General features: G+C 38.1%; 1 protein-coding gene and 1 non-coding gene across 2 annotated transcripts in view; both read right to left on the minus strand.

Moving 5' to 3' along the window:
• The window catches only part of Lrguk (leucine rich repeats and guanylate kinase domain containing), a 74,654-nt gene that overhangs the window by 26,842 nt on the left and 33,644 nt on the right, over window positions 1–14,168 (minus strand). Inside the window, exons 8-12 of the mRNA XM_048786647.1 lie at window positions 10,155–10,235; window positions 8,289–8,375; window positions 6,876–6,982; window positions 2,151–2,270; window positions 1,463–1,520 (exon numbers count right to left, since the gene is read on the minus strand). Coding sequence (XP_048642604.1) covers window positions 1,463–1,520; window positions 2,151–2,270; window positions 6,876–6,982; window positions 8,289–8,375; window positions 10,155–10,235 — 453 coding nt within the window. The remainder of the gene's footprint in view (window positions 1–1,462; window positions 1,521–2,150; window positions 2,271–6,875; window positions 6,983–8,288; window positions 8,376–10,154; window positions 10,236–14,168) is intronic.
• Window positions 101–260, minus strand: LOC125611665. Its single transcript, XR_007341893.1, has one exon. It is a non-coding gene; the product is annotated as a U1 spliceosomal RNA (small nuclear RNA).

Consider the following 14,168-nt stretch of genomic DNA (forward strand, 5'->3'; position numbering starts at 1 on the left):
TTAATCATATGTCATTTCCACGAAATAATTAGGTATCATTTACTATGAATCAAGCCTTCCAATTCACTCACCCAGTCATACTTTTCCTTTTTTTTTTTTTTGAGAGTGTGAATGCAGTCCCCCACTACCACAAATTATGCAGTCGAGGTTCCTACATTTGGGGAAATCACAGGGGTCAGCACATCCGGAGTGCAATGGATGAGCCTCACCCTGGGAAAACCACCTTCATGATCACGGAATCTCCCCTGCCAGATAAGTATCGCCCAGTCATTTAACACACAGTGCCAGGCCATATGCTGAGCACTGAGAACTCAGCAGTGAACAAAGCTGACATGGCCCCTACCCACATTGGGCTTGCAGACAAGCAGAGAAAACAAACATTAAATAAATCAATTGAAATGTGGAGGATAAGCATTCTAACAAGGGAAATACAAAATTTGGGGAAAATGAGTAATTGAGGGTGCCAAGCCAGCTAAGAATGTGGGGGTGACAGGACCAGAGTCTTGATGGTAGTCAACAAACATTCCAGGCACACAGGGACCCAGCATGCTTCAGCAATAGCACATCACAAATGCAAAGCTCTGGGCAACACAATCGGTATAGAGACGTGAAAGGAACCAGAGAAAGCCTGGCTCCCTAGGTCACTTTAGTTTGCTAAAAGGTTCCAAACTTACACATTAGCACAACAGTCCAGCATATGCCCTTTGTCCCAGTTTGACTTCACATTCACTGTGTTCAACTTATCTTTTAGGACAGGTTCAGTACCTTCATAATGACACTTTATGCTTTTTATTCTAATATTAGCTTTTAATTTATTTTGTTACTTTAGAATATTAAAATATATTAATCAAATCATTCTGTAGTATGTATGTCTTAAAGTTGTTGAGATGCAGATTGCAATTTAAAATATTTAAATAAGGTGACCTGTTTAAAATAGTATTTACATTATTTGAACTTATGTAGCTTAAGGGGAAGGAATTTTTTTTGTAAGAGCATAAGTTTGCATTTATTTTTTCTTGCTGTCCTATATATCTTTGTAGTCACATCCTCAGCTCATCAACACACACCACTAATCTAAAAGTAATTTCTTTACCATAATAAAAAATAAATAGGAAAACTGCTGAAAAGACCACAGCAGCAATTCTAAATCGCATTCACAGGAACCTCTAAAACATCCGTAAACCCAGCTGGATGGTTTTCTTGGACGGTTCTAGTTTTTCAAGATATATCCTCTATTTTAACTGGGCCATTAGGGAATCAGTCACCAAATATTTGCTCCAGAAGAGAGTTTATCAAGTGCTAACCTAAAGGGAAAGACAGGAGATGTTTTTGCTGCCTCTTTTCTGTCCTTGTTGCTACTGAAAGGTGCCCCAGAAGAGGAAGACCAAGCTCACATGCTGCCAGCACATGTCCCAAGCGAGCAAGCTGGGGTCGCTGTCCCCTGGAGCACATCCCACCCAACACTGTGATTCACGGCTGCACCTCGAGGCAACAGGAGGAGCCTGCCTTCAAGCTCCATCCTGATCAGTTATAAAGAAGAGCACTCTCAAGCTCTGGAGAGTGATTTGGGCTGGCATTGAATCAAGTTAAACATCTGGAGGATGTATACTACAGTATAATAAATGGCAAAGAAGCCAGTGGACCTTTTATGGAAGAGGCATCTAATAGTCAGGATGTACCACTGATTGATTGCTTCAGGGAGTGGTCACTGCTATGTGCTTACTGTCTGTTTCACAAAAGACCAAATCTTCTTGCTACTTGTTAAGTTCCATAACTAGGAAGTATGCTTTAACAATCATCTTGACCACGTCTACTAACATGGCATAAGAATAAAGATTCCTAGTCTTTCTATGACCAGCTAACAACACTGATTCAATTTTATTAAAAAAAAAAATTACTTTCAAGAACTGACACTCTCAGGGTACTCTGTCCTTCCCAAGAGCTCATGTCTGTGGAACATTGAGTTTACTTACCACTTCTAGCTTTGCTATAAAATATAATATGAAAAAATTGATTATGTACTTTTATGAATGTGCTTAAAATTAATAGCCAAAATTAGCAATATCTGAGATTTGAGTAGAAAGGAACAACTGATACTTGTAACAACTTGGAAGAATTTCCAAGTCTTATAAGCCAATAAACACACTTACCCATATCTGAAGTAAGTACTAAACTGTCTGGAGAGGCGGTGAGCAAGTTCTCGTTTCCCACAAGCTTGAGGACCAGCAAGTATCAACATGGGATAAGGAGCGTCCAGACTGGGAAGAGTGCTGCGACACAGGACCAGAGTGAATTACTGTCCTACTCCCATTAGAGATGCAGCATATTAACTACACCCATTAGGAAAAGCCCCCATGTCACCACTACAGTAATGAGCACTTATATACATAGACACTACAGACAGAAGGATGGTCCAGAAACAAGTTGATTATGTCAAAAATAAAATCCAAAGCATAGATAAAAGCTAGGTAAAATACAAATTTATGTAAATTGACTTTACTAAGCTTTTTAAAGGAAAAATATGGTAAGATAAGTAGTTATTAATTGTTCAGATATTCCCTCCAGAACTTGTCAATGAAAGAAATGACTGCCCTCTGAGACTGAGTTGGAACACAGGTAGGCAAAGCAGACTTTATAGAAATGACAAAAATTTACCTGAGCAATGTCTATGTGCTGGGCACTATTCTAGGAGTTTCTAGGAGGTGATTCTAGCATAGCACCTCATTTGATCATCACAAGAGCTAAGGAAGATGTTACTGTCATCACTCCCCTCTAACACATGAAGAAACTGAAGTGCAGAAAGGTTAATAAACTCGCTCAAAGGAAAGAAGAGTTGATAAATGACTCTAGGTTTGGCTTCTGGACATGAAGACTGGACTAAAGGACGAATTTATCGATAGAATATCCTGCGACATGCACAGCAGTTTGGACTCATGAAACAAATCGTACAAGTGCAGAACAAAATAAAATGTTTTGAAATACACAACTGAAGTATGGGTTCAACGAAAATTCTGTGAAGACGATGAAGCAGCATCCTGTTCTAATCTCTTTGAATGGCCACATACAGACAAATGTAAGAGCAAAGGCTCACGGAAAACCTGTGTAAGAAAACAAACACACACCCACAAAAGCTGCAGCGTGCTGGAGTCTGTGCAGGAGGGAGGAGGAAGTAATGGGGCACAGCTGGCAGATCTGAGGACAGGGAACTCCACAGCCACCAGGCTGCAGCTGTCGCACACGTGCAAAAGCCTGATCATTATGTACACAGCAACTTTATTAGTAGTGGCCAGAAGTCGGAATCAGTCCACATTTCCTCCAACAGGTAAACTGTGTGATACATCTGTACCGTGGAACACTACTCAGCACTAAAAAAGAGGAATTATTGATACATACAACAACTTGGATGAATTTCTAAGGCATTGTACTAGGGTGGTGGGATCCCTGAAAGTTATGCTGTATGACTGCACTGGCATAACATTCTTGAAGTGACATTACAGAGATGGGGAAAGATTAGTGATTGCTAGGGGAGAGCAAGGGAGGCACTGTGGCTGCGGAAGTCCTTGTGATGAAACTGGCTGCAGTGGTGCTCAGATGAATCTACAGGTGATAAAACTGCATCAAACTAAATAGTTAAGACACACATGAGGACAGGCCCAGCTGCTGAAATCCAATAAAATTGGTGGATTTCCGGGCCAATTTCCTGGGTTTGATGCTCTACCAAAGCTATGTGAGACATCACAATTGGGGGAAATTGGGGAAAATGTATACAGAATTTCTTGCTATTGTTTCTTATAATTACATGTGAATATATAATTACCTCAAAATACATTTCTTTTAGAAAAGTGTCTAAAGAGAAAAAATGTATTTGAGAGGGATTGACAAATGCTGAAAATAGACAAAGGAGATCTTCCTGAAGAAGCAACGAAAACAAAGGAATAGGAAACATAGTAAAGACTTTGAATTCAAGAAAATTTTCCTGACATTACAAAACAAAACAGATAACTACACACTTTATACCTACAAATAGCCAGAATGACCAGTACCGAGACACAATACAGTAAGATTACTGGGCTTTAATAAAAAAAAAAAAAGATTACTGGGCTTTAAAGAAAAAGGGAAAACATGGTGGTTAAACTAGAAAAAGAGAGCACACAACTTATAGAGGAAAACAGTAGATTTGGACAGCAATGTTTTATGCCAAAACGAAGTGGAGTAACATCTTCAATGTATTCAAGGGAAAAACTGTGAGCAACCAATTTTATATTTAGCAGAAATGACCTTCAAGTGTGAAGGGGACAACTGTTACCAACATGCCAGAACTCAAAGGACAAGGATCCCACAGTCCTTCCTAAGGAATCTACTAGAAAACAAGCCTCATACAACCCAAATGACTCAAGAGACACCAGTAAAAGGACTGGTAGTGAGCAATAAATATGTAGTTGCTCAAGACTAATGAGAACTAAGACTAAAAGCGAATAAATGAGAACAAAGAAGGAGAAAGTACTGTATGTGGCAACTGTATGTTCTGACCAGAAAAATGCAGTATGCTACTTTAAAAATGGGGTTGTTGATACTTCTAGGAAATATATGGAGTAGGCAAGTTCATGGAGACAGAAAGAAGGTGAGCGATTACTAGGGACTGGAGAAGGGGAGTTACTGCTCAGTGGGTATAGAGTTTCTGTTTGGGGTGATGAAAATACTTTGAGAATAGATGGGAGTGAAGGTTGTACAACATGGTGAGTATTTAGGTCCCTGAACTGTCTGCTTAAAAATGGTTCAAGTAGCTGGGAATATATCTCAGTTGGAAGAGTGCTTGCCTCACATGCACAAGGCCCTGGGTTTAATCCTCAGCACCAACCACACACACACACACACACACACACACACACGCAAAAATGGTTAAAGTAGGAATTTTATGCTGTAGATATTTTACCACAAGAAAAAATGGGGCAAAGTTAAATGGGTGCAGCATAGGCAGAAAATGCTTTCAATGTCTTTCAGGACTCATTGGCCATAGCATTTTAAAATTTTAAAAATGAGTGATTACGAGATTTTGTCATTCTATGCTCCTCTCTGTCCTTGAGAATCAGGATTATGGGTGGGGGAGAAAAGTAAATGCAGATGTAATGGAAAGGAGAAGAAATAAAGCTTAACTGTAGTCTTGAAATTTAATTTTAAGTATCGCTATGAATTGACAAGTTACTTAACCCATGGATCTCAAGGTACATACAGATAGAGCCATCTATAGAGAGACACAGTTGGATTGAATGGATGTAGATGGACACGTGCAGATAAAGATGGATGGATGAATGGAAAGAAAGCTGTTACCAGCTCTTTCCACTAAAAAGCCTAGAAACAATGACCAACCCAAAAGCTATGAGTATCTCTAGCACCATTTTAGGACAGAGAAGTACCATTTCTCACCAACACTGGGGCTTCATGGAAAAATGACTAATTCCAGATTTGGCACAAGACATGCACAAGACTGGGGAAGTTTGTCATTTCAAATAAGAAAGCTACCAATGACTACCAGGCCAGAGTCAAGGTTTGGCCGTGTCATTTGAATACGGTATCCTCTCCCTGGTCATGCCAGGAGAGGGGGAGACAAGGATTCTCCGATAATGCAACATTCATTTCCCAGGGCCAAGAGTCAGAGCTCCCCTCCTGGGCCTGACTTCTGGTGCTGGCGCCCAGCGGAAAGGGCAAAGGCGGGCCAGTGCACCAGCTGCTGAGCTAGCACCAGGAACACTGCTCCATCCTGGACATCCGGCCTGTTGGGCCTTGGCTCTTATTTTCCTGACAGTCAGAAATGATCAAGAAATACATGTTTATCAAACATGCTGCAAATTTTTGATACATGTTTTTATATAAATGCCCCCTAAAGCATGAAATAAGTAGCAATATTATAAACTGGAAAAAAAAATACAATGAGGACATAAATGCCCACCTTTTAAATCAAATGTGCTTTTCCAGATGTGTACAAATAACGATAGATCATTTCACCTAGAGGGCTTCCATACACACAGAAACTGTCAATGTCCACATTATTAAATTCTACGTAAAAATCATGTCCTGGGTTGCAAAATAAAACATTTTGCTCTCTGTGGGAAACCAGCCATGTGAAATACAGAAGCAAATATCACAAGAAAGGCCATTTATACCCAAGAGTTTTACAAGTATTTTTAAAATGCCTTTGGGTATTGATAGAATTTCTGCATTATACTTACAGCATAAATGGCCATCTGCTCCAACAGATTGTTTAAAAAGAAATGGAGAAACCGTGGTAAATCTGTCTTGGAATTTAGAGGTGAGAGACTCTATTCATGCGCCCAACCAAGCTGGGCGACTCCTCCCTGCTGGGTAGATTGCAACTCAGTAAAGATATTTCAGGTCTCCCTTAGGCTAGCTGTGCTTCCTTCTAGGGACTCCCTAATAATCTGAGTTCACAGAAGGCTCTGTGGCAGGAGTATTTAGTATTAATTCACAGCAAAGGAAAGATTTACAATGGATATAAATGATCACAATTTTCCGTTAATGAGACTAGGGACTGGGTTCTGATGCTGAGGCAGAAGAATTGACAACCTTTTTTATTTTTTTATTTCAGTATCATATGGCTCAGGCTAGCCGACATACAAGGGGTCTGATGAAAGAGTAAAGATGAATCAGTGGGTCCCCCTGCTTGAGAGCAGCAGGCTGAAGTATGATAGGCCATAACTGAGACAGTACGGTCTATCAAAAAACACTTGCCCCTTCCCTCAGAGAAAGTCACATGTCTAGGAAATGAACCGGTCACAAAATAGAGGGCTGGGGAAAATGATGAGCTTGTCGTCTGCTTGCCCATCCTGAGTTCTACCCTGGAGAGTCCACATAAATACCTGTCAAAGATCCTCTGTGGCTGCAGGACGCTGTTGACAACATGAGTCAGGTGATCTTGGGCTGCGACCACTTCAGGGGGAGGGTCATATTTATTCACTGCTGAAACCTTTTCCAGAATTAGACAAGTAAAAGGGAAAATGTTTGGTTTCTGAAATGAAGACAGGGCTTAGAGTTTCTTTAATGAATTATTCTAGACATGCAACCAGGTATGCAAACTAATCTAACCCATGCCCGTGATTAGTTTTCATGTCAACTCTTACATTCCTAAAATCTAAATAATGATAATTATTTTTAAACGTTGAGTAGAATCCTTTGATCTCGTACTTTTTATATCCCTGGGTTTGGGAGGGGCAGAAGGAAAAAAAATAAAAAACCAGACCTCTGAAGTCTATGCTTGCTTTTACTATGGCAAAGATTGCAATTTTTAGTACAAGAAGAATAATAAAATTTGTAGTTCTAGATTACAGCAGTAGATACTGGGGAATTTTTTTCTAATGCCATGTCACCCAGAATTATTCCACACTCTCACGTTCTACCCAAACTTCCTCCTTTAGTAGAGCTTTCTCCATTGGAAAATATGGTCTTTTCTTCCTAATGAGCTGCTCCCTATCTCATCTTTACCATCTTCCAAACAGTCTCATCTGCCATACTTTTATTTAATAATGGTTATAAATTTTATTCTTTTTGCAAAATATTAAAGGAAAAGAGAAATCTACTAAGTGACTTTCAGCATGAAAATAATAATAGGGATCATCTGTATCTATTTTTAGTCAAGATTACAGAAAGGCACATCTGAGATGGAATACGTGCCTCTCCACCCATTTACACCTGTCTTCAGTCCTGTCTCAAATTCACATCCAATGTGGGAAAGGCCTCACTAGTAGAGATCTCTACTCTGGCGATGGTAGGGAGGGAGTCAGGTGTTAGCATTCAAGACTGGCTGCTCTGGAATTGTATGACCAGATAAATCATTCTTTTAAAGAGCAGAATTAAAGGATTAAAAATATCAGAGAAGCTATTTATTTGAATACCTTTTGATTATATAGTAGGATGACATTATAGTACATTTTATTATTAAATTAATTTTTAAAGTAACCCAGATAGGATGGTATCCTCTCCCAACAGGATAGTTTTCAAACTGCTAATCTGCCACAACGTGGCCTAGATAAGAAGAGTGTCTCTTCTGCTTCTCATAGCTAAGCTTTCCACTGGACCAACGGAAGCCTGCATTTGTTGATGCCAAGCTCTGCAGAGGGTTTGACTGATAAATCCTGGGACAAGGAAACAGTCCCTAAGTAAGAATTACTTTACAGATTAGTCTGCATCTCAAATATTGATTACACTGGTCCTACAGCAGTCAGTGAAGGCTTTTTTTAACCCATAAACACATGAAATGATAATGATTCACATACCTTTTCTTCTACTTTAATCTTCTTCTGATCTAATTCTGTGAGTCGCAGTAGCATAAATATTACAAATAACCAGTATTCAGGGTTTTCCTATGTAAAATATCAAGAGGACCATTCAGTTGCTTTCTTTTCCCCAAGTCGGCAAGCACCACAGTCTTTTCTCAAGAGCTCGGGCCTTTGGCCTGCCACCGCTACCATCCCCAGACCCCCTCCTAAGACTCCCCAGGCCCCATGTATTAACAATCAGATGCAGGCTGCGCCTTGTCATTTTTAAAGCTCTTCAAATGTGCAGATCTTATTAATCTCCATGTGAGATAAGCAGGGTAGGTAGGATTATCCTCATTTCTAAAGAAAAAAACAACTAAGCCTCAGAGAGGGAAAACATCTCATCTAAGATTCCAAGGCCAGTAGCTCAAACCTTGTTTTCTAATGCCAATGAGTTTCATTACTGCAAAGAATTAAATTTTGCGATTTATTATTATTTTATTGTCTATTTGCATTTTTGTATTGATTTGTATCATTTGTTATTAATTTCTCGTAACAATAATAATTTAATATTCACTTATAAAACAAATTCTTTATTACCCCCTACCATCTGTTCTATTAGGATTATCTGCTTTTTAAAATGTCATTTTGTCTTTTGTATAAAGAAGCTACATTGCTTTGAAAGGCAAGATAATAGTGGATGGTACCTTTTATAGAAGAGAATTCATGTGACTAAATATACAAAGGTATCTTTTACTGAGCTTCCCAACACAAAGGAATTAGGAGATGAAAATGCTAATTACCCTGATTTAATCATTATGCATTGTATACATGTACTGAATTATCACACCATATCCCATAAATAAGTACATATGTCAATTAGAAATGTTAAGCTTTCTTTGATGTATACCATGTGTGAACGTTGTAGAGAGGGTGTGCACCCAGCATTCTCTCCAGGGCGTGTAGTGTTTCTTTATGGACATGTGTAAATGCAGTTTAAGGATCTGCAACTGGGACATGCAGGCCATGTCCCACTCCTCACTTTCCCAGAGACGCTTTTAAATTCTCTCTCACTAGTCCCTCAACAAGGGCTGCTTTTACTTTTAAATCTTCCTTATTTATTTTTCTATTTTGCGGTTCACTTTCCCAGACATATTCATCTACTACATACAGGAAGAAAGGCACCTGGGGACGCACACAGGCAAGAGTCTGTGGAAGCTAACGTGAAGGATGAGGTATAAAACTGGATGAAGGACAGATGGACAGGAGGGAAGGAGGGAGGCCAGGAGAATGGATCTATCAATGGAGAAAAAAAAAGAAACCCAAAAACCTGAGCTTTGCATCTCAGAGGTTAAGAAACCCTAGGAGATAACTCCATACATATATACATATAGTTTTATAATAATTCTTATAACCACACCAATTTCATGGCTATATATCACTTCAGGTATTTAATCATACAGTTTCTCTGACTCTGTTACAAAATAGGAACCATGTTCTGTCTATACTTCCGGGGTCTTGTGTTCTCTGATGTGAATGAACACTGCTCTCCAGTGTCACTTGTTCTCTCCTACAATCCTAGTGCCACCCAGGATGGGCCACAAATGACCCTGCAAGGCAAGTGAATGACATTCAGTTCTGGACTCGACTTTTACTGATAGTGTTGCTGTGCAGACAGCTTGTAGTCACAAAAATCTAATTTCTAGAAAAACAGGTCATTTTAGGTGCCACGTTACTTATCCTGACTAATTTTTTTTCTAAAAGACAGAGAAGAAAGATAAAGTGTATTCACATACCGGATGTTCTTTATCAGAAGTACTTCCCGAAGAGGAAAACTTTTAAGGTCCTCCTCCACCTCCTCCCCTCATATAAATGAGCTCTCACCTGAATTGGATTTCTTAGAAGATTGAGAATTCGGAGAATAGGAAGATTTTCAATGTATTCTATTTCATTCAGCTCAGCAATCTGTTTAATCAAAGCAAAAATATTAATAGACAATGCACAAAGGCAATAGGAAAAACAATATAATGGAGTCCAGTTTGGATTCTTAAATTTATTTTTTAATATTGCCCTATTTGAATATCCAGCTTTTTAACAAGAATTCCACAAAACTACACAGACATGGGAATTACCTCTTCAATAAATGTGAACACACAACCACCTTTTCTTCTTTTTCTCAAGTTAGAGAACCTTTGGCTTCCTTCTCTCATCCATATTTATTTTAAATGGAAATAAAAGAGTACAAAAGTAACAGTACAAAAACTGCACACAAGGCTGGCCTGACTCCCCACCTGTCCCTACACCTACTGAGCCCTCCGCCACTCAACCTCCCTCCCTAGCCCTGCTCCTTTGTAACTGGCTAAGCCCTCTTACTCCATATGCCTGTGGCTCTATCACTTTTTCCACAGAAGAGAATTATTTTAGGAAAGGTAAAAACTGAATAGGCACGACATATTTCTTGATGAGTATCCACTATTTGCCTTAATTTTTTTTTTTTTTGCTAATAGACTGTACATTTATTTTTCACCCATTTCTGAATAAGTTGTTTCCCAACTTTGAAAAGTAAAAGGAAAAAAGATTGCCTGGTAGATCCTTAATTTAACCAACTTGGGTTGAAGCAGGCCTGAATCCTCCACTAAAGACAAATACTTTAAATTTTCTACGATTAGACAAATCACAACTTTATTGGTATAGATATTGGAGTTTTCAATAACTTAATAATCACTTTTTCATTTCTATTTTTTTCCAAAACTTTTGTGCACATGCTGCAAAAGCATTCCAATAGCAGGGTCTCAGTAACCCTGAGTTCTGCAACCACAAAATGCACTAAAATGTAAATTAGTCCCAAAGCTAAGTTAGGAGATGAACATATGCATCATGTTCAAAGGGTGCCATTTTCAAAAATGTAATATGAAAGGCAAACTCCAAAGTTGCAATATACAACCTGCACACATCAATCTGGCTAGAGCAATGTTAGGCTATTATACACATGCTTTTCCATAGGATACTAGGCAGTCCATCATTAGATGGATCATCTAAAAAAAAAAGAGATGAATTTTTTAATATTGTGTCATTCAAGAAGATAGAGTATAAACTTGTTTCATACTGCTCCACAGAACTTTTGAGTGGTGGATAATTTCCCTCTAGCATGGAATTCTTGTCCTTGAACCTAAAATAAACATTAAGAGGAAATGTGTTCCTGCACTCACCACATCTCACCAACAAGTCTTAGCCACATGCACCTGTAGACATTGCTGGTAAGAATAGAGATTAGTATATTCTTTCTAAAGGGGAATCTGATGTATTGCATGTATGTTTAAGCTATGAACGAGCTATCCTACTTCAAGATGTTTCTGATGGAGATCATCAGACAGGCAAAATTAGATATAAGAACATTCAGTCTAATGTTATTAGTAAAAGTAAAAAGTTTCTAATTTCTCAAGAACTCTATTATTATATCATTATGTCATTGAGTCATAACACAGTCCCATAGTAGGAACACTATGTATTCATTTTAGACAATTATGATATCTACAGTGATTGACATGGAAAGATCTTTTTTTTAATTTTAATTTTTTTTAGCTGTCGATGGACCTTTGTTTCATTTATTTTATGTGGTGCTGAGAGTCGAACCCAGTGCCTCACACATGCTAAGCAAGCACTCTGCCACTTAGTCACAGTCCCAGCCCCAGAAAAATCTTGATATGTTGCAAACACTATGAATAGAATGATCATGGACTGTATGAAATTATATCACCAATAAAATGTCAGCTGGGATCAGTGAATCTTTGAGAGTCAAATGCAAGGGATACAACTTTCTTCCCAGTCCTTCCAAGGGTCTGATGAAGTTGGGAAGAAGGAAGCAGCCATGGGGTAGCCTGGCTTCAAGTCTTCACTTCTGCTAAATTAGCAAATGCTACAGATACCCATTACTCTGTATGTGTCCCTGTCTCCTGCACAGCCTCACTCAGCAGCCGACACCACCACCCTCCATCTTTTCTCCAAAAGGCCACAGACCCAAGGCTATGCATGTGCCAAGCTTTTATAGAAGTGTAGAAGGGACAACAGCACCCCAAATGACTGAAAGTAAAAATTGTCAGAGAGGTTAGACTCTTATGAGCTATCTGCTGGCAAGAATGTCCTGCCAGCCCCTTCCTAACCTACTTGACCCTTGGTGACCACTGCAATCCAGAAGTACACCAACTTCTTTTTTATGCCATTTCCTTCATGGTCATGCTCTCCAAGCACCATCATCCAGCACTAAAGGGATCTATTAAAGCCTTTTCTTTAAAAATATCTCAACATACATATCATATTCTCTCTCTCTCTCTCTCTCTCTCTCTCTCTCTCTCTCTCTCTCTCTCTCACACACACACACACACACACACACACACACACCTCCTTAGGAGACCATTAGGTGCAATGATTAATTTTTTTCCACTGCTATGTATACATCCATCTGTGCAGAAAAGCAGTGTTTTTCAAATTACAGACTCTATCAATTAGATGATGATGGTGGTGGTGATAAATGCATTACTGCATTAAAAGACAACAGATGGACCAATGGAATAGAATATTTTAAAAAGTGGACCACAGGTCAGTGAGAAAATTATTCAGAAAAGGTACTGGTTAAATGTATTAATGAATGAATGAGAATTATTGAGCATAATGTTGGGCATACAGTGAGCACTCAATAAATGATAGTTGTTATCATCATATCACTATTAGATATTGGGGAAAAAGAGAAAATTTAAATTTTTGTTTCAATTATACCACAAAATAAACTATAGATTAAAAGTTGAAGAAAAACAGACAAAAAAGCTTTGGTGAACGTGTACCAGATTTAGAATGAAAAAAGACTTCACAAACATTATAAAAAGAATAAAGGGAAGCAAAGGAATATATTGATTATACTTCATAAATTACTTTATCTTTAAAAAATTTTTTAGTTTTAGATGGACACAATACCTTTTTTTTTAATGTGGTGCTGAGGATAGAACCCAGGGATCTGTTGAGTCATAACACAGTCCCATAGTAGGAACACTATGTATTGGAATCCAATCCTGATGTGCTTCATCACTTTGGCAAATACTTTTTTGAGCTTTCAGATCAAGGCCAACCACTTCCTCTCTGCCCATGGCCCCATACTTAGTGCATATCTCATGGTGATGAGTTTGGCTCCATGTATGTGCCTCCCACATTCGAGGTGAGTGCTCTATCACTGAGCTACAACCCCAACCCCTTCATAAATTATTTTAATATGTATATCAAAAGCACCTTAAGCACAATGAAAAGCAAAAGAAAAACTGTCGTAAAATAATTAGTAATTAAGGGAATGAAAAGATAATTTCTAAAACAGAAATCAAAAGGTTAACAAACACACAAAAATATTTAACCTCAAAGATATTCCTAACAAACAGAATACAAAACACCACTTTCCTCTACCAGACTGACATGATTTTAAAATGACATTTGTTGACAAAAGTGTAGTAATATACTACAGCAGAGGTCTTTTTTTTTTTTTTTTGTCACTATAATTTGGTAACTTTATTTATTTATTTATTTATTTAAACATCAGAAATTTATTAGTTGCTCAAAACATTACAATGATCTTGATTTTTTTTTTTTTTGGTCACTATAATTTGGTAACTTTATTTATTTATTTATTTATTTATTTTAAACATCAGAAATTTATTAGTTGCTCAAACAGCAGAGGGTCTTAATTAGTATGAACCTTCAGAAAATATATCAATCGTATTTTATTTATTTAGTTAGTTAGTTAGTTGTTGATGGACACAATACCTTTATTTATTTATTTGTTTTTTTGTTTGTTTGTTTTTATGTGGTGCTGAGGATTGAACTCAGAGCCTCACACATGCCAGACAAGTATGGTACTAC

This window comes from Marmota marmota, unplaced genomic scaffold, assembly GCF_001458135.2.
Source record: "Marmota marmota marmota unplaced genomic scaffold, marMar, whole genome shotgun sequence".
Classification (NCBI taxonomy): domain Eukaryota; kingdom Metazoa; phylum Chordata; class Mammalia; order Rodentia; family Sciuridae; genus Marmota; species Marmota marmota.